The 22810-nt window shown below is 45.4% G+C and overlaps 7 protein-coding genes across 7 annotated transcripts; 3 read left to right on the top strand and 4 right to left on the bottom strand.

The window, feature by feature from the left end:
* Nucleotides 1–951: 951 nt before the first annotated feature.
* On the top strand, nt 952–1689 carry H6S33_007772 (uncharacterized protein; the record flags this gene model as incomplete). Its single annotated transcript, XM_044839121.1, has 2 exons — nt 952–1145; nt 1209–1689. The coding sequence occupies 2 exons, from the start codon at nt 952–954 to the stop codon at nt 1687–1689; spliced, it is 675 nt and encodes a 224-aa protein (XP_044688645.1).
* A 698-nt stretch (nt 1690–2387) lies between these two features.
* H6S33_007771 (uncharacterized protein) lies at nt 2388–4526 on the bottom strand (the record flags this gene model as incomplete). Its single annotated transcript, XM_044839120.1, has 7 exons — nt 2388–3057; nt 3114–3214; nt 3268–3382; nt 3438–4241; nt 4318–4337; nt 4401–4429; nt 4493–4526. 7 exons carry the CDS (start codon nt 4524–4526, stop codon nt 2388–2390), a joined length of 1773 nt encoding a protein of 590 aa, XP_044688644.1.
* A 1491-nt stretch (nt 4527–6017) lies between these two features.
* H6S33_007770 (uncharacterized protein) lies at nt 6018–7321 on the top strand (the record flags this gene model as incomplete). The annotated part of the gene is made up of 7 exons (XM_044839119.1): nt 6018–6069; nt 6134–6181; nt 6235–6245; nt 6308–6548; nt 6611–6982; nt 7035–7183; nt 7238–7321. 7 exons carry the CDS (start codon nt 6018–6020, stop codon nt 7319–7321), a joined length of 957 nt encoding a protein of 318 aa, XP_044688643.1.
* Nucleotides 7322–10363: 3042 nt separating this feature from the next.
* H6S33_007769 (uncharacterized protein) lies at nt 10364–11378 on the bottom strand (the record flags this gene model as incomplete). Its single annotated transcript, XM_044839118.1, has 3 exons — nt 10364–11190; nt 11242–11264; nt 11335–11378. The coding sequence occupies 3 exons, from the start codon at nt 11376–11378 to the stop codon at nt 10364–10366; spliced, it is 894 nt and encodes a 297-aa protein (XP_044688642.1).
* Nucleotides 11379–11445: 67 nt separating this feature from the next.
* Nucleotides 11446–12429, bottom strand: H6S33_007768 (uncharacterized protein; the record flags this gene model as incomplete). Its single annotated transcript, XM_044839117.1, has 3 exons — nt 11446–11454; nt 11507–12006; nt 12072–12429. The coding sequence occupies 3 exons, from the start codon at nt 12427–12429 to the stop codon at nt 11446–11448; spliced, it is 867 nt and encodes a 288-aa protein (XP_044688641.1).
* A 2936-nt stretch (nt 12430–15365) lies between these two features.
* H6S33_007767 (uncharacterized protein) lies at nt 15366–16877 on the bottom strand (the record flags this gene model as incomplete). The annotated part of the gene is made up of 4 exons (XM_044839116.1): nt 15366–16267; nt 16318–16518; nt 16584–16675; nt 16777–16877. 4 exons carry the CDS (start codon nt 16875–16877, stop codon nt 15366–15368), a joined length of 1296 nt encoding a protein of 431 aa, XP_044688640.1.
* A 3214-nt stretch (nt 16878–20091) lies between these two features.
* H6S33_007766 (uncharacterized protein) lies at nt 20092–21231 on the top strand (the record flags this gene model as incomplete). The annotated part of the gene is made up of 1 exon (XM_044839114.1): nt 20092–21231. One exon carries the CDS (start codon nt 20092–20094, stop codon nt 21229–21231), a length of 1140 nt encoding a protein of 379 aa, XP_044688639.1.
* Between the last annotated feature and the right edge of the window lie 1579 nt (nt 21232–22810).

The following is a 22810-nucleotide window of genomic DNA, read 5'->3' as shown; positions in this document are numbered from 1 at the left end:
AACAAGGCGGGGAAGCACCCTTTCTAGCGCTGCTGTCCACCTAAATTTGCCGGGGGCAGCAGGGAATCGCTGACCTGGGTCGCGAGAAAACGAGAAACGAGAGACAGACAGAGGCAGACAGAAAGAAACAGACAACCGCTGTTAGTGTATGTACTCCACCGGGAGAAATGACCAGCGCTCGTTCGTTTGTTGGGGGCGAAAAATGAAAGGGTGGGGAGGTGGGAAAAAGAATGTCAAGGGTGGTTTGAGCTGGGGTGTAGGCGTAGGTACCGGGGGTTGGTAGTGTAGTGAGTGAGTGGTACATGTAGAGGGCGAGGGTGGGTGGGATGTAGCACGTAGCGGTCGGTGGTTGCGGTGGTGGTCGTGGGCGTGGTGGGAGGGTAAGTGGACCTACATACACATGTGCTCTAGTGCACATGTCCGTCCCTGTGCTACCCGACAGACAGACAGAGAGACAGACAGACACACAGGCAGAGCTACAGCCAGACACGTTGCCAGGGCAACAGGCGATAAGCTTAATGCTCGTCATCGCACCCTTGGCCCCAGCTACAGCCACACCTTATCACGACCTCACTCGATCGCCCCGCCCGGGAGCGACACGCAGCACGAAAACCTGCACGAGCGATCATCACCCCCGAACCCCCCACCACAACCACAACCACAACCACACCTCGGCCACAACCACAACCACAACCACACCTCGGCCATCCATCCCCATCATTCATCCACACCCACACATCCACACATCCACACATCCACACATCCACACATCCACACCCACACACAGCACACAGCTCATCCACACAGCTCATCCACACAGCTCATCCACCAACACATCCACCACACCCGTTCATCTCGTCATCTGATCTCACCCCGGGTTTCAAACACCACCAGCCAGCCAGCCAGCCACCAGCAACTTCCCACTTCCCCGGAAACGACCTCACGTGCACCATGTCGACACCCACCACCAGCTCCTACCCCCCTGACCAGCTCCCGCCAGCACCCCCGCCCAAACCCACCACCTCCGCCACGCACTCCCGCACCGCCTCCCCCCTCCCCCCCGTCTGGTCCTCCAGCCCGGCACCCCCGCCGCCGCCTCCCCCTTCATCCGACCCCTTCATCCCTTCCATCCTCCAGACCAAATCGTAACACCACCCCCCCCCCCCGGGCTCCAAGCACACCTTACCTTACTAACCACCGCCGCACAGCCGCGACGACCTCGCCCACCTGCTCTCCTCCCCGCACCTCCTCGACGCCCTCTTCGCCAGCACGCACCCGCACGCGCACCAGCACGAATCCACGCTCACCGCCGCCCTGCACCGCAACGCCGACCTCGCCGCGCGCCTGTCTGCGCTCGAACCGCGGCTGCACACCGCGCGCGACGGCGCCGAGCGCGCGCTGCTCGACGCGCGCATGAAGGAGCGCGAGTGGCGCGCGCGCGAGAAGGAGATGTACCAGGCGCTGCAGCCGTTCTCGTCGCCCGCGCTGTACAGCCGTCTCGTGAACGCGGTGGCGGACGCCGAGGCGGTGGCCGAGGCGATGGCGGAGTCGTTTTTGGAGGAGGGGGGCGGCGATGGCAGGGATGTGGGGGAGTTTGTGAGGGAGTATAGGGCGTTGCGGAAGGCGTATCATTTGAGGAGGGAGAGGAGGGAGAGGTGGGATGAGGGGAGGGTTGGGGGGTGGAGGTGAGGGGGTTTTAGGGGGTGGTGGTGGTGGGTAGGTTGTTCTTGTCTGGGGGTGTTTGGGAGGTTTGTTTTCTTCTTTCTTTCTTTCTTGCTTTTTTTTTGTGGATAGGAATGGCATTTGTTGCTATTCGGATGACATTGTGCCTGGCCCGTGTGGAATAATAGGCCTTGCTCTTTCCAGAACTATAGCCCGCTAGACCCATATATTTCCTTTGCAGATGTTACAGATATTGTTAGCGGCAAAAAGGCCATATATTCACTAATCTCACAGAGAAACACCCAGGAAATCTTGTGAATAAGATCTTGATATTTTTTTCTAAACTATAAAATGAAATAAAATCTTTCCGATCTGAAATACAACGCAAACCTCCCTCCATCGCTCGCCAATGCGCTCATGAAAACATAAACATAAAAACGAACAGGATTTGTGAGGATACATACTTGAACAGTCGTGATATAGAGCAGAAGGAAAAAAAAAAGAGAAAAAGAGAAAACATATAATCATCTCGCCTACGCTTTCTTTTTTATCATTAGCTTATTGCAACGCTCACATGTCAACAAGTAACCCCGGATACTTGATTGGAGTTTCTTTGTTTATTGCGGTCACAATCCATCACTCGGTGACTTCCCTCTTTCACAGCCACACTTGCCCCCTGATATTTCCCCCTCAGTGCAAGCAAAAAGACACCTTATGGCTATATACTAGGATCTAGCCTCTTCTAGTTCCAATTCAAGCTTTCTGATGATTTCGTCCTTTCTGCTACTTTCTTCGCTACCTCTGGCGTCGACTTTGTTCTTCAGTGCATCCAGTTCTTTGGTTAGGTCAGAAATGTGCCTGTCTTGGCTGGCGAGCGTCTTATTTTGGGTTTCCAACAATGCTGTGATACGTGCAAGTTGCTCTACGATGTTTGTATCCATAGGCGTCGGAGGAGGCGCCTGAAGCGTTGCTGATTGGGGCACACTCACAGGGCTCTGAATCTGCTGTCGAGCCGGGGCAGGGGTAATGCTGGGCTTTGTAGGCGAGATACCCGGATTGGGTATCTCAGGGTTCTTATCGGCTACCTTGGCCGTGGTCTCAACGAGAATTGGGCTAGGGACGCGCTTCTCTGTAGGAGTAGGTGTTTCCTTAGGCGACGCAGGTTTAGGGTTTGCCGATTCGACAACAGTGGGCTTCGGGGGTGCCACAGCTGTTTTGGCCGGTGCCGGGGTTGTTGCAACAACGGAGATAGGTGTTTTAGGAGCCGAGGAGGGAAGACTTTCAGGTGTGTAAAGCGTCTCCATGTCAAACATCTTGGGCTCGGCATCGGCTCCTCCATACCATGCCTCGGCCGTAAGAGCCGATTCCCCACTATATGTTTCAGGATAGATATCGCTACCAACAGCTGTCAGTATGTCTAATGTGTGCGCCCCCAAACTGTGGCATAATACCTTTGGAATGTCTCGGCTCTACGAGGAACAACAAAAGAAATTGGTTCAATGTAACTATCGTTGACGGTCTTGAATGCTCGCATAACCTCGTTCTCGTGGACCTATTCAAATTTAGCATGAGTACTCGGTATTTTCAGAGATTTTCGGAACTTACAGCAACACCACGCTTAGGCAGAAAGGCAACACCACGCTGAGGGTCTCCACTCTTGTATTCTGACAAGAAAATGAACTCGTCGTTCGAGTACTCGAAGTAGCGAATATTTCCGTCGCTGCTCCAAAATCAGCATTTTTTTTACTCCTCATGATTCTTTGCGTGTTTCTCACCCTTTCCCGGCTAAGTAGATACACTTGGTACCCTCATCCCAGAATGGCATGCACACCCCCGAAATGGTATCCAGCATCTCAAACCCATTCAAGGGGCCATCCGAAAGGGATCTCAAATCCCACAGTCCTAGCTGGCGATCACTCATTTTACTGAAACCAGTGGTGGCGATCTTGTCTTCCCCAATACCTGTCATCCATACAGCACGACTGTTCTTTGCGCCCGTATGACCAGTAACCTCGTGGACGGCAGTTTCCTGTCGTGGATCCCAGATACGAAGCTTCTTGTCACGGCACGTGGTGACAAGCATAGAGCCATTAGTAGACCAGGACATAGATTGAACGACTTCGCTGTGCTTTAGGGTGTAATGAGGGGTTCCTGTGGAGATATCCCATAACTTCACGGTGTAATCACCCGAGGAGGTTGCTAGCACGTTCTCAGCAGTGGGGTGAAAGAGGACATGCCCAACCTTCCTTTGATGACCGGAAAGCTTGGAAATAGGCTCTACGTCCTTCGGACCATCCTCGTCATCCGTGAGAAGAGAGAAATTCTCCGGGACAGCCCATATGAACACTTTGCCATCATCGGAACCAGAGGCGATCAACGAGTCGTTAAATGGGGACCAATCCGTGTCGAGCACAGGGGCAGTGTGGCCACGGAAGAGAGGGATTTGTTCCGGAAGTCGTCCGCGGTGGGAAAGCGGGATGACTGCGAAGGCCCCACCACCACCGGATTCCCAGTTGACGGAAAGATACTGTGGATTTGCTTTGATTATGTTGGAGTCCCAAGCATTCTTTGATATGTGGCTGTTTCAGAACAAAGAGAGGTGTCAGAGGAGTATGCCGATTTGGGTGAAAGCAAGGGAGGAGCAGGGTGCATTACAGGTTATCGTAGCATTGTTCCTGATGAGCATTATGTTAGTTATATATCAATTTTTATAGAGATATCAAGATGGAGGATCATACCTTTCGAGTTGGTTTTCCGTAGACGTGTCCTGGCCACGTGCGTTAGCTTTGTTTACACGGAGATACCTGTGGTATTTACTAAGTTAACTTACGGAACTTCGAAGACCTTACAAAACGGCCAGCCATTATAGCAGACAAAAAGTGGCTTTAATGATTCCAAGAAGAATAATAATGATAGAGGTGAGAGTTGAAATAAGTTGATGATTGTTGATGAGAGCTGGAATAGGAGGTAGAAGTCAAAACGGGCTGGTGGAAATGAACGGGGGAGCGAGAGACTGAAGGGGGGTGTTCTGTGGCTCTTGGCAACAGCACCGCCACAATTCGAATCCTCCCCGCGAGTCTCAGCCTCCACCATCGTTATCCGCCAGGAGAGCCCTGAGTAAACTTGTCTCAGCTTCGTCCCAACTCTCTAGTCCAGACAGACCCAAAACGGCCATTTTGATGGTGGAGTATGGTCGGTCATGTTTATTATCCAGTGGTATGGATTAAGGCTAGTTAGGGGAACTTACTCTATTATTGCTACCACCACAACGGTTCGCTGTGCAGCACGTCGTTAGAAGCTATTTGTTGCTAGGTTGTTTCTCGTAAGCCACTATTGGCATGTTGCTACAAGTGCGGGGTGTAGGGTGGAGGGTAAGGGTTACGGATCTTGAGATCACTCAAACGGTCTGTTCCATGTAAAGTTATTATGAGGCTCAAAGAAAAGACTCCCTCTGGGGAAAAACCCAAGTACCTGTCTGAACTCGCGTGACATTGGATTGGCACCTTCATAAATATTCCGATCTCGCTTGTGAACTCTCCCGAATACTTGTATATCCTAAATACCCCACAAATCACTTCCGCTAGGTAGAGGAGAGTAGACAGGCACATGCATTTGTTTGTTCTTTGTTCGCGTTTCTTCGTTCCTGGTTTCGCCGAAAATCCTTCCCACCATGTGATAGCGCGTGCATGAACATGGTAAATTCCGATTGCGCCCGTCCGGACCCAACCTCGGGCCGTAGAAACAACCTCTTTTGGGTTGGATATCTTGACTTTGTTTTTGGAGAACTACAGTGACGTCTCGGGGTGCTTTATACCATTGTTAGTTGCTATTACGATCACGCCCCCCCCCCCCCCCCCCAACCCCGCTGGCCCGAAGCAACTTGGTCAAGCCGTCTCAGTCTCAGATTCCGGAGGTGAGGAAGGGGAGCTGAAAGAGAAGAGGGGATCGCATTGAGGAATATAACCACGAGGTGCGCGGGAAAAGAAAAGATCATTGCTGCAACTGATGCAGGGCAATGTGAAATTATTGGCCCGTGCTTTCCATTCCCCGGAAAGAGAGGGAGAGTGAACGATCTCTCTCGGTTCATCCTCGGCTCTGGAAGGCGGATCTGAATCTACAATAGCAAGCCTTTCCTCCAGCCTTCCTCTAGTTCGTTACTCACATTCACCCGTTCTCACTCAAGTCTTATAATCCCCCAACAAGCCTGTCACACCTCTTATTCTCTGCCTTGTCCCCTCTATAATTCAGTACCTTACCGTCAACAATTTTTAGTCCTCATTAAGTTCTTTGAGCAGTGGCCAACTTGAGTCCAGTACATCCTGATATTTCAATCTGTTTAGTAGATATCAACAGTCATGCCTCCTGCAGAACAGAAAAAAAGACCTACGATGGCAGTCACTTTGATTGGTTATTACCCATAATGATAAATCCGTGACCCTTACCATTATGTGCTGACATGAGGTTCTTGTAGCTGGTGGAGGAGCGGGTCTCTGTGAGGCGCTCGCATGCCACCCGCTGGGTAAGAATTTCTAAGTCATTTTACGATAAAATATCGCTGACGATCTTTTCTAGATACCATCAAGGTCCATCAAATCTTATTTATGGAAATGGAGACGTTCCCGACTAACATATAATCAAATCACAGGTGCGGATGCAGCTGTCTCGGCGTAACCGTGCTCCAGGAGTAAAACGGAAAGGATTCTTTGCTGTTGGGAAGGATATTGTCAAGAAGGAAACACCATTAGGTCTTTACAAAGGTCTTGGAGCCGTTGTTACAGGAATTGTGCCTAAAATGGCCATCCGGTTCTCGAGTTTCGAGTTCTACAAAAGTTTGGCCAAGATTAATCCCGATACTGGCGCTATATCGGCGAAGGCTGTGTTTCTCTGTATGCAAAATCTTTGCACCTCAGATATATCGGATATATATGTTAACGAAAGCTGCCTATAGCCGGTCTCATGGCAGGAGCAACGGAAGCCGTCGCCGTCGTAACCCCCATGGAAGTTGTTAAGATCCGATTACAAGCGCAACATCACTCCATGGCAGACCCTCTTGATGTTCCAAAGTATCGTAATGCTGCACATGCCGCTTACACTGTTGTCCGCGAGGAAGGGTTTCTCACACTTTACCGTGGAGTTACACTTACTGCAGTTAGGCAGGCAACTAATCAGGCCGTGAACTTTACGGCCTACACATACATGAAGAAATTTGCACAGGAATTTCAACCAGACCTGAAAGAGCTGCCCAGTTACCAACATCTGGTATTGGGTCTCATTTCCGGAGCTATGGGACCTCTATCGAATGCGCCAATTGATACCATTAGTGAGTGGACCTAAGCTAGCAGTATACTGGCGGATACTTATACCATATGCAGAGACCCGTCTTCAGCGGTCGACAGCCATTCCGGGCGAGAGCGCGGCATCAAGAATTATCGCCATTTCGAAAGACATGTTCAAACATGAAGGATTCCGGGCGTTTTACCAGGGAATTACTCCTAGAATCATGCGGGTGGCCCCAGGACAGGTAAATCCAGATCTTTATCCTTTTCTAAGCTAGTATCTAAAACTGAATCATTAGGCTGTGACATTTATGGTCTACGAGTTCATTCGTGGCCATATTGAGAGATGGCAGGCCCCCAAAGAGCATGAGTATTCGGAATAAATCACAGCACATAGTAGACAATTATCATTGTAAATTGGGCGAGTGCTTTTTTATTTTTTGTTTATTTTTATTATTGGTAGGGCGGTGGTCCATGTCAAGATTGGTAGCTGGAAAAGCAGTAAAAGAATCGGAGGTGGCATAAATTATTGGCGTTTAGCTTTCCCTATTTCTCCTTGAAGTTATTGTATGCTTGTAGCATAGGTTTCGTGTTTGGGCATTTATGTACCATCATAGAAGGTCACTCGGAGAATCATAGCGTATATTTCCAAGACGCAGATAAAGTACCTACTAAAGCAACAGATAGTATATGATCAAAGTTAGGCGGCAACAGAGGACTTAACTACCCTTCATTTTATTGCATACGGGGCCGGGGGATTTAAACCACATTTTTGATCTATGATAGTAGCCTGGGTAGACAGGTCTATACATGTAGGCTCGCACTTGATTATAATATAATTCCTAGACAAGGATAGAAGCCCCTTTTTACTGTCTCAATATTGCCGACCCTTCTTCGTGGGGTGAAAAAGTATATCTTTTTTAATAAACTATTATATAATAAACTAAACTATATAGTCTTCCTCATCGTCACCAGGAACGTTTTCTATTGGTTGCGTATTATTTCTAATATCGATTGCAATTGCATGCATATCATTAGACAAAGAACCACTCTACATAAGCTATATTCTTATATCAACTTCGAATTTCCCCGATAGCTTTTTATCATGAACTACATACCACAGGTCGGCGAGCAAGGAGGGGTCGGTGTGCCGCGCAGCGGCACCTACATGTACTTATATACATTGAAAGAACTAACTTATAGTGAATGCATTTGCATTTCTTTAGCATATAGTTCTTAGTACGTACATACTTGAGTTAATATCACAGATTACCCTCGAGGAGAGATGAGTACCTATACGTTTCGACAACCCGATATTATGTAATAGCCCGAAAATACTATCACAATACCCCCGTTTCCTCACTGCACTACGCTTGTAACTACATTATAATGGTCCGAGTTCTCGGCCTATGTTAGGCATCATAGGCCTAGGTACAAGCTCGCCCTGTCTATAAAGACACCCGCTCTATGAAGAGACGAGTTTGCGACAATTCTGTACCCCTTATATAAAGCAGCTATAGGGCGAGTCGATTGTACTTTGTACTAACAAAATCATGCCCCTCATCACCAAAATATCAGTCGCAGAATCTATCGATTAGGGGATAGTAGCTAGTACTAAGTGACATATAAATTCTGGTTTATTTGGGACAAATCCAACCTTTCCTAGTTGCTGTTAGTATCTCGTTGATCACAGTTAAATAAGAAGGATTAACAATCTTGAGTACTTTTATATCTATTTGCTTCGGGATTCACGTAGCTATATAGAGGAGGAAGAAATTAATCGTATGCCTTAACTCTACAATTGTGGAACTTCTCGAAATCCTCTATCGAACTCCTTCAAAGCCCTCTAAGGAAGGCCTTATACTAGGCCACTGACTATTAAGTCACCCCACCTCTTCGCAAATTTCGAGATCAGGATAGGAAAGTTAAACCATCATTTCGATCTTAAGTACAAGTTTTGGCTCGACGTGAGCAGGCCCAAGGACCACTCGTATTATTAATTCGAAAACAGAACCCCACTCATTAAAAATCCAAATCTCGAGGAATGCAAAAGGAGGATAAAGAAGCTGATGTAGACTAATTGGAAACCAATCAATAATAAAAGCAAAAGAAAAGAAAGAAAACCCCATATACTTCAACCGTTTCTTTCTCAAACTTTCAAACTCTCGATCTCATCCAATAAGTCAATGTGGGAGGGAGACGGGGAGACCCCTCGGAAAAGAGTCGATCCAAAAATAGATAAGGGAAAAACAGAGCGTAGGACGGACGAAAGAGAACTAGTTGCGGTATGCTATGTTTGGAGCTAGGGGGGGGGGGATAGAAGTAGCGTTGTCGAGCTTGATAGCTACTAAGGTTAATCATTATGAGCAACCTCGTGCTAGTAAAAAGATTCCAAAAGTATTCTTTTCGGTTACAAAGCTGGAAACCATTCAAGTTAAGGCCACACAATCGCCTCTCCGCCTAGTGGACTCGTAGTGTTAATAACTAGCAAAACTCAGAGACACCCTTAAGATAACCTAATAACATTGGCTAAACATTGGTCTTTGAGTGTTGGGGTTTCCCTAAGAAGGACTAGTAGAGTTAATTATGATTATTATTAAGGGGGGAAATTATCCTAAGGTCTTTGCTTTAGTTAGCCGATGTTAAAGAAGTTATAGGGCTCGGAGTAATAATATATGTCTAAGACTGTGTATCATGGATCACGTTACGAAGTAATGCGACTAGCACACATTGGGTATTCTGGCGAGTGATAATTCATGAATATTCCCCATTCCAGGTACCCACATGTATTTGTATTTCCTGTTCAAGGTGTTGGATATACTCGTGAACAAGTCTGAAAACATTAATCAGCTAGATGATTACTGAGCATTCAGGGACGGAGTCAAGATATTCCACCGAGGAGGATATCGGAATTGTATTCCGATTCTCCTAGTTGTCCTAGATATTTACTACGCAAAGTATTTCTAGCAATAGTATATCCGTTATAATTTGGGATCTGCGATATTGATAAATTGGTCAACACAAATAACTGCACTAGTGGGTGCGAATAAATACCTTTTGGATCGATTAGGTATTGACTTAAAGCTCGTTGGAGAGTTAGTTATCGTTAAAGGTAGGATTTCGCAGATCGATCCCAAATATCTTCCCTTGTCTCGCAATACGCCAATTTCCATCTCTCCCATGAAAATGGAAGCAGTACACTTTTAAGAAAAAAAAAATTCTCAAGAGAAATCACCCAAACAGCTACCCAGAGTAAAAAATGTAGAAATTATGAACAAACAGAAAAATCTCTAAACTCCGCGCCAAATGACCCCCAAAAGAGGGAAACCAAGGAATAGACAAACGAAAATAGAGGACGTGATAAAAACTAGCTAGATAGCACTCAGAAGATAATAGAAGGAATGCAAAAAACATTCATGCAAAGGTTACAGGCATTCAACAGCCAACATTACCTCCTCCTCCGCGACCTTGATCCACTTTTCCTTATCACCTGCTACATCCGAGTCCTCATCGGCTTCCACAAGCTGATATAGCTTACGAGACACACTCTTGTTAATTTGAGTAAAATCGTCCTTCGATAGCTTTTCAGGATAGTAAGGCCTTAGAACCGAGCGGACCATATTTGCTATGTCTGCCTTGACCTGGGGTGTAATTGCTGAGCGTATTCCCCCATGCTTACGATGATGCCGGTGCTTTTTGCTAATTGAATCTGTATCAGAAGAAGATGATGCCCCGCCTCGAGCATCATCAGACCCAGGGTCTTCGTCTAAGAATGTACGTTGCTGTTGTCGCTGTATCGGCGAGTTTGCCCGGCTAGTGGGTGGTGATGACGATGACTCCCACGCTCGGGTAGGAGCTGGCTGTAAGTGCGAAGTGATTGGTATTCTTCGAGTAGGGGATGACGGAGAAAGTGGCATTTGACTTGTCTCGATAGGTGAATGAGGCCTACTTCTCAAGAGGGATGGAATTATGTATGGGGATTGAGCAACTGGGGAAGTTGGTCGACTACGGGGACTAGCAGCATTGGATGGTTCTGGGGATAAAGGTCGCATTTTACTGAGATCAATTCCCCAAAGTCCTACCTGAGGGGGATCCGGCGCTGCTGTCTCGGCGGATTTTGCAATGCTTTCCAATATATGCCCTAGATAACTTCCTGAAGCCATAGGAACAAAGCCTGACTGTTCTCTATCGCCCATGGATGTAGCTGGGGCTGTGGACGGGACTGTGGGTATTGCTGGAACTGTAGAACTGCCTGAAGACGCCTCAGTATTCATGGTGCTCCCATCAATCAATTGGGAATCACGTCTGGTTCTCGGTCTTTTCCGCCTAGGTTTCTCGTCATTATCTGATCCGGGTGACCTAGTTATCTCTTGGCTGTTTCTTCTGCTTCTCTTACAGGGTGATTTTTCTATTCCTTCCGCTATATCGAACATTCTCCATGCTGATTGCTCTTCCTCACTGATCGGCTGTTGGTGATCCGGGAATGTTCTAGGCCGCGAGGTTGGTATCATCCACGCTAGTTGTTCGTTAAATCCATTACGTCCCTCGCCAATTTGAGCAGCTGCCACCTCACGCCGACGTATCATACGTTCCACTTGGGCATCGCGCTGATTTGTTATGCGTTGCTCGGCGGCCACGGCAGCCGACAATGCACGCTCCCCAAGGTCTGAGTCTAAACGCTGCCAGGCGTTTTGCCAAGCTCGGTCTTCACGCGATGCCATATCACGCTGGTCTTGCCGTCGCACACGGCGAATTTCACCGACAGTCCTCACACCTCTCCTCCTTCCGGAGCGTTGAAAGCCAGCGAGCTGAGCCGCTATGTGCCTCTCGGAACATCTTGAGCAGTACCAGCTGTTTTGCTGAGGGATAGCATCGAGCCCGAGGCAGTAAGTGTGATAAGATCTGCTGCAGTCATCACAAACCAAGAGGACGTCTTCGTTGTTATCACGGATGCAAACTTCACATGCCCCCTCTACTTCCTCGTCTTCCTCGTCGTGATTCAAAGTCTGACTCTCGTACTCGGTGACCTGTATTCTATCTTCAACCGGGTAAGTTTCGAGAATATGACCTAGTGAGAAAATATTAGAAAATGTATAATGATCCCCGCATTCTTATAGGGGGAAGAGCAAATACCAGAAAGTGTGGCTGAAACCGAGACCTCATTAAAAGTTGCGCGGCAGATAGGGCAACTATTGGCCCTCTCCATCCAAGGTACCAGACAGCTGTTATGCATGGCATGATTGCAAGGAACCAATCTAGCCACAGGATCGTACTCTCCAGTAACAGGGATAGAGTCCTGTGGAAGGTCGCTGAGGCATACAATGCAAGTCACAGCATCATCGGACTCCTGACGTAGATCTGTGGCTGTCAGGGAATAAGATGTGGGGGGACTCAAATGTTGTACCCTGAGGTGTGGCGTCGACTGATGTTGTTGTGGCGTACTTGGGCCTGGCTCAGGACTGGGGGGAGAGGTCCCAAGGGACTCGCTCATGTTGGCAGCAAGACAGGCAGCAGGTCGCTGGGACAATAGGGCGAATGCTGGCCGTAGAGGCTTTGTTGGGTATAGGGTAGCAATAACGACGAACAAGGGATGACGTGTTCTTCATCTAACTATCGAGAGTTCATGAAGAAGAAGAGCTTCATTTGGAGGTGGGATGCCCGCCTCTTTAAGTAGCTCAATGCCAAGCAAAGTCTTTATTGGTTGTTTTGATTGTCCAATGAGGATCATTTTCCGCGATTATAGTGGTGTGGAACGGCGCGTCCGTCTTTGGGTAGACACAGACTTCGCTGCACCCCCTCCCCGGCCCTCGCCATCGGCTTCTACCCTGTACCAACGTCTTCATTAGAGCGTATTTGCCAACCGTCAATTTCAACTATTGACACTTCAAACTTGACAGTTTCGGGAGGCAAAATTGACAGTTCCCCGCAGTGGCCAAAATCGATCTGGTTAACGGTATGACAGAATAAACCCCGAAACCAGACAACCCATCACACTACCTGTGAAGTACGCTGTTGGAACTGAAAATTCATACCCATGATACTAGCTTCGGTAGTAACAAAACTGGGTACTTGTGATCCTCCTGGTATATCTCACAGCACGCCGCCCACCGAAATTCAAAATTAACAGCCCCGGTTGCCATTTCGGAGCCCCACAATTTGTAAATTCTTGAAATTGACGGTTGGCAAATACGCTCTATTGTACTACAAATAAATGATCAGCTTAAAGCTCTTTCGCGATTATCGGGTTGCCGGGATTCGAGCTATTTGGAGTATACTACTACGGTGTGCACGTGGTAGAGGTATCAATTAGCCCCTAGGCCCTAAAGATCAGACTGAACCATTCCTGGAAATTAGTCTAGAGTTCCTGCTCCGGCGAGGTAAAATTGTTTCCGTAAAATCTGTATTCGTAGCGGTTCTCCAGCCTTTCCCCTACACCTGAATTCGAAGGACATGAAGGTCTACATCATATTTCTATACATTTGACAAATTTTGACAGCTAGGAATTAAGGAATTCTGCAATAGTGTACATGTAACGTGCGAAAACCTTTGAGGCTAGCTTACAAATATTAATGTTCAGTTACACATGCATACATCGCATGTAGTGATCAATTACATGTATTTACCCACAATTGGAGCTTTTAAGAGGTTTAAAAATCAATAAATGGCGAGTTCAAGTTGTTCTCAATGGACATACGTATACCTTAAACTACATGTACAGTGCTAAAAATCTGTGTTCTTCACCAGTTTCCGCAGTACCATGGTAGTGATTTCACCCTGTTTTTCGTACTGTAGTATGTACAGTCACGCAACTTTTACACCTAAGCCTTTTGATATATATCCAGATAATAACGCATAAATACTCTATTTTAAGGACGTCAAATAGTAGTGAAGCTACTTGAGTTTCATATAATGTACTATTCACCTCTAGATCTATCAAAATATAGTAGCTCTCTCTCAATATCTAATAAGCACCTGCATATGTATATAGCTATAACGGTCGGTGCCTAATACGCATATATATACTCTTTAACGCTTTTAATTAGTTGATTCTAGAGGTTTGTTTGATAATTGAAGAAAGCCTTAGGTGTCATGTACTAGGTATTGTCAGCTCTGGAGTAAAAAAGCAAAGGCTGGTATTGATAGAACAGGTTTTTTCTATTACTAAATCAGGTAATTATGGGATAGACATACCTTCGTATATATCTAATATTTGATCTTTTGAATCATATTAATGATATATATATGCTTAGGAATAATCGTAGGGTTCATTTAATCGAGTACTTTACCCAGCAGGATCCGGAGGGGCGAAAGCTGAGCCCGACGGGCGGACAAAGTCGAAGAATAAGCCGCGCAGCGCAGCGGCTTTCATCTACGTCCTACTATGTATACATGTATAACACCTGGCCGAAGGCCAGCGTCCACTTGTGTAAATGTACATGTAGTTACATATACACATGGACATACTACATGTATAATATACCATGGCCTTACAATCCCCCGCCACGTGCGTAGAATCAGTTTTACCGGAGCAGTGTCCACACAGGGAGGCACGTAAGACTTTTGTGGTAGAGAAGCCCACCACATATCTCATGTGTAATATGTATTAATTCAAAAATATTAATTAATATCCTGGTCGGTGGAAGTTGCTGCGCAGCATTTCCTCTAGCTTAGCCCCTCCTGTCGGAATTCTGACGATACCAGGCAGCGCCCCCCCCCCCCCCCCCACCCCATACCACAAAAACTGGCCTCAGTGGCCGGTCACACAGGACGTCGAAGCTTCCTTTGTAGGCCAGTATGGGGGGAGGAGGTTAGGGTCGTATTCGAGACAAATAACCCAATAGAGGAATTCTAACGTCTTATGCGACCGGCCACCGAGGCCAGTTTTTGCATGCAAGGAAGGTGTTAACAGTCTATAATTTATATAAAATGAAGCATAAATCCTCGGAAAAAACGAATCAAAACCTTGAAAGAGTATCTACAGTGCAAGCAGAGATTACAGTTTCAAAGCACTAGATATTCTGTCAATCGCGATAAATGTAAACCTGATGATCGTGGCATTTCTGGGGATTACTTCAATTCATGAAAAGTCACTCGGTGTATGTTTGTTACATACACACATGTACTTATCTTACACAGTAAGCTTAAGCCCCTATTACAAAGATGAATTAATTTCATAAGAGATAAGAGATATTAGATACCAAAATATATACAGAAAGCCAGTCAATAAAAGAAAAAAATGACGAACACTAGCCATATTCGGCATGAATTGTCATAAACAATAGGTAATGCGGATCCAATTCTCGATGTATTTGTCTCTAGCTTGAAAGTAAAGTGGAAAAATCGAATACAAAGAAAGGTCATAGCTGACCAGAATCCAATGAGACCCGATAAACATATCCAGTGTCTTTAAGGAGGTCCACATGAAGTTTATGGATGATATTCGTCGTCGTCCTCAATCTTCATCCTCTTGTTTGTGGACTGCCCACTCATCTGCGCATCATTTCTGAACATGTCTGCCACGTCGTCATCGAGACCTTCAAACATATTCACATCCTCTCTTTTCTCTCTCTTCAGTCCACCACCATTTAAAGGGGCAGATAAACTGGCGAGTAATTCAGAGGCACCCTGGTGAAAGACATGAGGTTCGGGTGGTACTGCCGGAGCTATCGAATGTTGATGGTGGGCCTCACTAGCGGATGGTGGTGGAGGAGGTTCAAAGCTGATTTGATGAGGTGGTGTTAAAGCCTCGATTTCAGGAGATTTAAGGTCGTCTGGTGAAGTTGAGGTATGATTTCCATGGCTAATATCCATTCCGTCGCCGCCATTATTTTTGGATTCTTCCATGTCTCGTAAAATCATCATTTCAACCTCCACCTTGGTCGACTCAGTCTTTTGTCGTTTTTCGGTAATATCGTTGAATTTGTCCTTTTCAATTTCCAAAGCTTTTTTGCTAGCCTGTAAGAGTTTTTCAAGATTTCGGATATGTGCTTCACGAGCCTCGATAGCCCCTTTCACAGCTATATGGGCATTGTCTAAAGTTTTGAGTAGGGAAGAAAGACGTGCTGCATATACCGGGGGTACTGGGAGAGTATCGGTGTCGAACTGTTTTTGGTATTCGGTGTTTGCCATACCAACTGCTATTGTAGATGAAGAAAGCTTGGTCTGGAGGCCCTTGTGACTGTTGATTATAGGTGTAAATTCTAATGGGACGTTTGATGTACCGCTACCACCAAGGCTGCCGCCGCCAAGAGAGCCACCGAAGAGTCCGCCGCCACCAAACTTACGAGCTCCTGCGCCAGAAGAAGGACCGGACTTGCCATGATCGACGTCTAAGAATGTTTAGCTAAATCCGCATTAAAGGAATAAGAGTCGAAAGTACCGTCTAAACGCTTCTCGATTGTACCCTGAGTAACAACCTCAAAAATTGAACGTTCACGCCAGACTTGTATGACGCGCTTGATCTTGTTTTGGATCTCCGGAGGTGCCCCCTTGTACGCGATTTCACACGCCTCAGGGATAATCGGAGAGAAAGCAACGACAAAGTCTGTTTTACGTCGAGCCTTCGATTGTTGAACAACTTCTATGAGGAAAGAAGAAAAAAAACCTGTCAGTACTCCAAGGAAATGACTGGATGGATGTTCTCACCATTTGCAAGATAAATCAAGTTTAGCTTCTTGTGAGCCGTGGACTCCTTCAAACGTTGCAACCAGAGCTCAGCGGTGCGTTTCGCGCTTCGTCTACATTAACGCAATGTTAGCCACGTTCGATTTCCACCCAACCGGCGATCTCGGAGTTGATGATTCAACACATCAACCGGTCTTTGAAAGTTTTCGCATACCTGTGGAACATGATCCATTGTGCCGCTGTCATAATACCTTCCTGCGTCTCATTCAAAGCGCTGAGCTTTGAAAGGACTTGTTCATCATTGTATGATGCCATTTCTGCTAGTGTTGCGGGGAAGCTCCGAATTTTTTAGGGGTTTTTTTTTTACAAGATTGGACTGGGTAACTGGATCTGGATTTTTGTCGCGTTGTGCTGGAAAGAAGTTGAACTGATGGGGCCAGCTATGGAATATAGTTTACGAAGAAGTGGGTGAAGCGCGGGGACTTGAAAGATGGTAATGAGGGCGGGCAGAAAGGGGAAGGGGAGTTTTGTGGTTGATACTCAGTGAAGTACAGGCTTTCAATCCTAGACCCTGTAATGAGTCTTCCGTACACAAGAATGTAAACAGTCCCTTTCCTTCTCTCTTTCACTGGTTGTTGATGATGAACAAAGGTTGTGGTGTTTGCTGCGCGTATTTATGGATGTGCCAAGCTATCCCTTGGCATGACCTCGCCATTGACAGGCTTGCATACACAGACATACATGTGCCTACTCCGGTACAGTACCGGGAAATGGGATAAATCTACCACATTCGCTTTTCGGGGGTTACGAATTACTCTTGCGGTATTGCTATGGCATTGCTTGAATGAAATGTTGTACTTATATCACTCACACCTGTTTACCATGTATGTACATACATGTACTTATATAGGGGTACACGCATCATCTCAATTATACACCTATTACATTGCAGCTTTCAAGGTGTAGAGGTACAAATACGTACATCTTATGTAGGTACATGTGGTATTAATTGGGATGTACATACCTGCACGCAAAAATGTTTATGTATAGACTCTATTTCATGGTAAAACAATATCATGATCAAACTTTACATGGATCCGTCAACATCTCCATCTCTTGTCAGTTTGGGATATGATAAAGGTTTAATTTGGAGAATAATTTCGATCTTTATCTTCTATAAATTCTTTGTATTCAATCTATTGAAATGTACCCGTACGTACTAACCCTACTCAAAGCTGACGATCACGATACATGGACATGTACCGGGCGTTGACGGTAAATACGAAGAATCTGATAAGAGAATCTTGCTGTGAAATAGGTGTGTTTATCTTATCAGATTCTCGGTATTTAATGTTAACCCCCGTACATGTAGTCATGATGATTATTACCATGGTGATAATTATCAGGGCCGAGCCGGAGGTGAGCCCGACGAGCAACATGTATGGGACGGGGTCGGGTAACCGTGATTGGTGGCCAGCAAAGAGAGTAACGTGACCAGTGCACGTGACAGGGAGTGTATCACTACAGGCGCTGCTGCTTATTTCGATAACGAACTAATTGGCGTTATATATAACGTTATTTTGCCGAATTTATGACAATACCGCAGTACTACAGTACGTACTAGCTCAATATATGGCCTGGGCGATATGAATTAATACTGCACTACAGCCACCTACGGGTGTAGAGTACATGTGTTATAACGGATTCGAATTGTACGGATTCTTGATATATCAAGAAACAGCCAATTGATATTTTATCTTTCTGCCTTCTTTAGGCCTAGCGCTCGTCCTCATCCATACAAATGACTGTGCCATTGATCTGGCCGGCCGCCGGTACTATTATATTATAAAAATATGATGATGTGATAATTATAAAAGGGCTCTAAAAGAGCATATGTACATATATGTACATGTGCTTGCTTCGAGAATAAGTTTCCGCCATCACTTTTGTGTTGCAACCGCATTTTCACGTACAAATTTAGCGGAAACTTATTCTCGCTGCAAGTACGTACTAAGCATATAGCACATGTAGTATATGTAGATACAAGTACATGTATATAACTTACAAGTTAGATATGGGTGCGTATACTATAATTACAGTATAACCGAGAAAGTGGATGCAATGGTACAGCTGCAGTATCACGCGCACTTCTGTTACACATACGGCCAGAGTGCTGTGATGATACAGTATTCCATTCAGTGCAGATATATGTATGTATGTATTTATGGGTGTGTTTGGAACGCCTAAACGAAGGTTAGCAGGTAAAACTCTGAGCTACTTTTCAACAAAACTTGTACAAACGGTATCTGTATCTAGCGCGCCAAAACTCCATTTAAAGATTTCTCAGTTCGCAGGTTGCTAGCGGGACCATTGCTTAACGCAGTTAATTCTCCAAGATGGCCCTAAGATTGCTTTTTCCGAGGATCTGTATTAAATCTTGACTCACGACTTCTCACTCGATTTTCCTCACGGACGGTAATCACGTGAGACGGGGCGAGCCTGGCCCTCCCATATCCTCTCCTCACCGTGAGAGGAGTCTAGGCTTACTTTTTTTGTCTTGAACGGTCTTTTAGAGCTGCTATATAATTTAACGCCAGGACAGCTACTTGTAATCAAATAATTACATGTACAGCCGCATTCGAAAAGTACTGGCACCCTGCTATATTGAGTCGTTCATGAATTGCAGCCCACCAACAACCATGGCACTCGCGCATACTCAACTTATTGACAGGTATGACCGCAATAGAGACATTGCAGCTCTAAATCTCTCTGACAACGGTCTCGAATATGAGAATTGCAAAGCAGAAAGGACTGCCTCGTTAGTTTGGCCTGGAGGTGCCAAAACTCTTCGAATGCGGCTGTACATAATTAGCCTTGCAGAAACGTTACCTGAAGCATGGGATGTATGTCGAGATTGGAGGGGATTTATGGGTTCTTAGATCAGAGTACCCCTTACGTACGTGTGCAAGTGTATATCTTAGATAAGGATAAAGAAATTCTTTCCCTTTAATCCACGAGCTCGACCGTAAAGCAGTAAAAGTGCCTTCATAATATTAACTTTCCATTGCTCGTTGCGTGGTGTCCTGGGTGTTTTCACATGTCGTCAGGTATGAGCTCGAGAAGACGCAACTTCTAGGGGATATATACATTTACTAAGTAGATGTCCATGTGTGTTTTTTTTTTTTTGGGGGGGGGGTGTACATCTATGTGCATTATTTATCGGTACAGCATACGCCCATGCATGTTATTCTTTAGAGTTTTTTGCTAACTACATGTAGTACGGCAAATCGCATTTTGCGTTCAGGTAATCTTGAACAGGCCTAGCACATGTAATATGTATATAATAGAACTTCTGAAAGTTGTACACATGAGTGTGATTTGGGCCTTTGCTCCTGAGGAATATGACGTGGCCACGATAACTTTCTATTTGAGCTGCGGTGCGTGCCTCTGTTCCGCATCTTCTCCAGTCTTCTGACCAGCTAACCTCGCTGAACTGATCTTCCTCTCCTATCTACATCTCACCTCAGTAATGGGGAAAAGAAAAGCGTATCCCGACTCTACTCACGAAGAGGATAAAGGCGGCCGGATACTTCGACCACGTTCCAGAGGGGTGGGGTCAGCAGGACTTTCGAAAAGAAAAGATGAACAGTCGTCAACCCCCAAGAAAATCTCAGAGATACCTCCAGTTGTTCTAGACACATCAAACACAGCATCATCTCCCTCTCCAGAGTGTCTTGTAGAACCATCTGGAAACTCTTTAACTTCTCGACAAATCACCAAAATCAATATCCTTACTGTCATCTCCAAATCTCTTTCTGGCCTCCGTCTGCGTCAAAACCAGTTATTGCTGCGGCGAGTCCACCCTGATTTTCAGGCTTACGCTTCTGCAATCTCACGTTCTACCCTCCTCGCCGATAAACTACTCGCATTCCGGACGTCAGGACCTAGCTTCATTGCAATCAGAAATACTCTTTTGCCTTCTGTAGATACAGAGGTCAATGCAGTATTTTTAATTCGCTGGGTGATCATGCGTCTATACGCCTTTGGGCACCCGGACTTAATCATCTCCCTAGGAACCGTAAAGACCCCCAAAGATGTCCTTGAGGCTAGAGTAGCCTACAAAAAATCTACTGGTTTTGGGGTCAACTCATTACCAGCTTACGGAAATGTGAGATTTAATCCGAAACACATCCCAGGGCACATCGAAAAGATATTCAACATAGTTCCAGAGTTGTTTGCAAGAATATGTGAAGAAAAGAAGATGGGGGGCAGTGTCATTTTATTCAAGCGGATGATTGAACTAATCGGGGAGGCGGGCATTCCTTTTCACAGTCCCGGGTCAATATTTCAGTGGTTACTCGCATGCGATCTTGCAGAGCTTGACGGGATCGTGGCGCCGCCGACAGCTAGAGATTTGGCTAAGAGGGTTGAACGATCAGTGAAGGAGAAGAAGGGTGGTTCGGGAACTTGGGATGGACTGATTAAGGATATAGAAGAGCATCACTGGCCAGAGGTCACTGAAGATGTTCTCACCGATCATCTGGAGCGGATTTACCATGGCGTCAGAGAAGGTTTAAAAACGCAGGAGAATATCTTTCGTGAACAGGGATTTTGGTATTCTGATCTAGAACACTGCTTGTGCAAAGTAATCCGTTCTGAGAAATATTGAATACCCAAATCGCCTGAGAAACCTGTGATTGTCAAAGATTGTATTGGTTGATAATGAGATCTACAATATAGAATCGTGTATTCACGTCTACAAATACACTGGACGTTTTAAAGGCTCAATGGGTCAATATCAACAAAAGGCAGAGAACACAGAGAACCGATGACTTTACATTAAAGGGCTGGAAAATAATGAACAAGGCGACGTGGGAATAGGGTAGGGCCACCTGACCTCTACATAGCAAAACAAATCACTAGGTCTGGGTGCCTATAGCAGTCTGATCTCGTTACCCCTTGGCTCACTCACTGGCTTATGTAGTTATTGACGCGGTAGGTTACTGTTGCGGGGTTTTTTGTTGCCACTATAATGATGCATTGGGGGTAATACATACGTATACCTTCTCATAGTTTTGTAAGTTGGAAGTTCGTAGGGATACCGCGGAAGTGCTTAGGGTGTATAAGTAGAGGCCATCTGCAAAGGTTTTCATAAACACCTCCGTATATTGACCGCCTAAAATGGTTGGCAATCACATATTCTGATCTGAGATGTGTACATTCTAGGTCAGGCAATAATTGTACTGAATAAGAGGTGTCAATTAATTGGACGGGATATGTGCCTCAAGTCTTGGATTGCCATAGAGCATATTTCATCGTGACCAGTGCCTGAGTTCATTGATTTATTTATCTATCGTCACCCCGTTAGTGAGTAGGTATGCAGCTCTATATGGTGATTGCGCCAAATCAAAATCTTAAGAGGTTTGACTAAATTTACAAGGTGACATCATGAGTGTGCAAAGTATCTGGTCATTTATTGTAATATCATATTGGGTTTGAGACGTACACCAGCTAGGCGCCCTACGTACTATAATGCTCGCTACATCTTTTCATGAGATGGAGGCGGGATCGTGATATTTTAACCAATATTGGCTTAGTGGTTTCTCCATCTCCATTGAGTTACAACCCATCCAATGAGTTCTGCTGTTCAGAAAGAATTGTATAGTGTGGATTATATATATATATATATAACTCTCGGGGTATTCACTTCTTTAAATACGTGCTAGCGCTTTTATAGCTATATACTTGGCATGTGCTCGACATATTGACCGCTTAGAACAGTCAGCGGTCGTGTGTTCTGAAATATGAACGAGAAAAATAAGCATCACCAACCTACCTTATTTTCCAAAGTATAGACCATATATGTGTATCATATAAAGATGATTGACTAGTAGAGTACACTAAGCACAAATCTTAAATTAATATAGTAACATATTTCCTCCTACAACATGGCATGTGCATCCAGAAGTATTTAAATGTTTGAAAAATTCAGTGCCATATAAGCAACATTGTAATATTGCAGCGTTATAAAGGTATATTTATATATTTCTAAAATTGAATACCCCTTCTATGTTAAAACTAAAAGCCCTAGGATATAACGCCCAATTGGCCAAAACGTACCAAAATTGACTTTTTAAAGCTCTCGCCAGCAATCAACGCTAGTTGATAACCCTTGGAACTTATAATAATACTGAAGTAGTGTCTATATTACAATATCTTGAAGCTTGATAATTTTGATTGTGTGTGCT

The sequence above is a fragment of the Morchella sextelata genome, assembly GCF_020137385.1.
Source record: "Morchella sextelata strain SCLS chromosome Unknown scls_24, whole genome shotgun sequence".
Classification (NCBI taxonomy): domain Eukaryota; kingdom Fungi; phylum Ascomycota; class Pezizomycetes; order Pezizales; family Morchellaceae; genus Morchella; species Morchella sextelata.
Note: the sequence above shows the minus strand (reverse complement) of the source record. Positions and strands in the feature narration are given on the sequence as shown.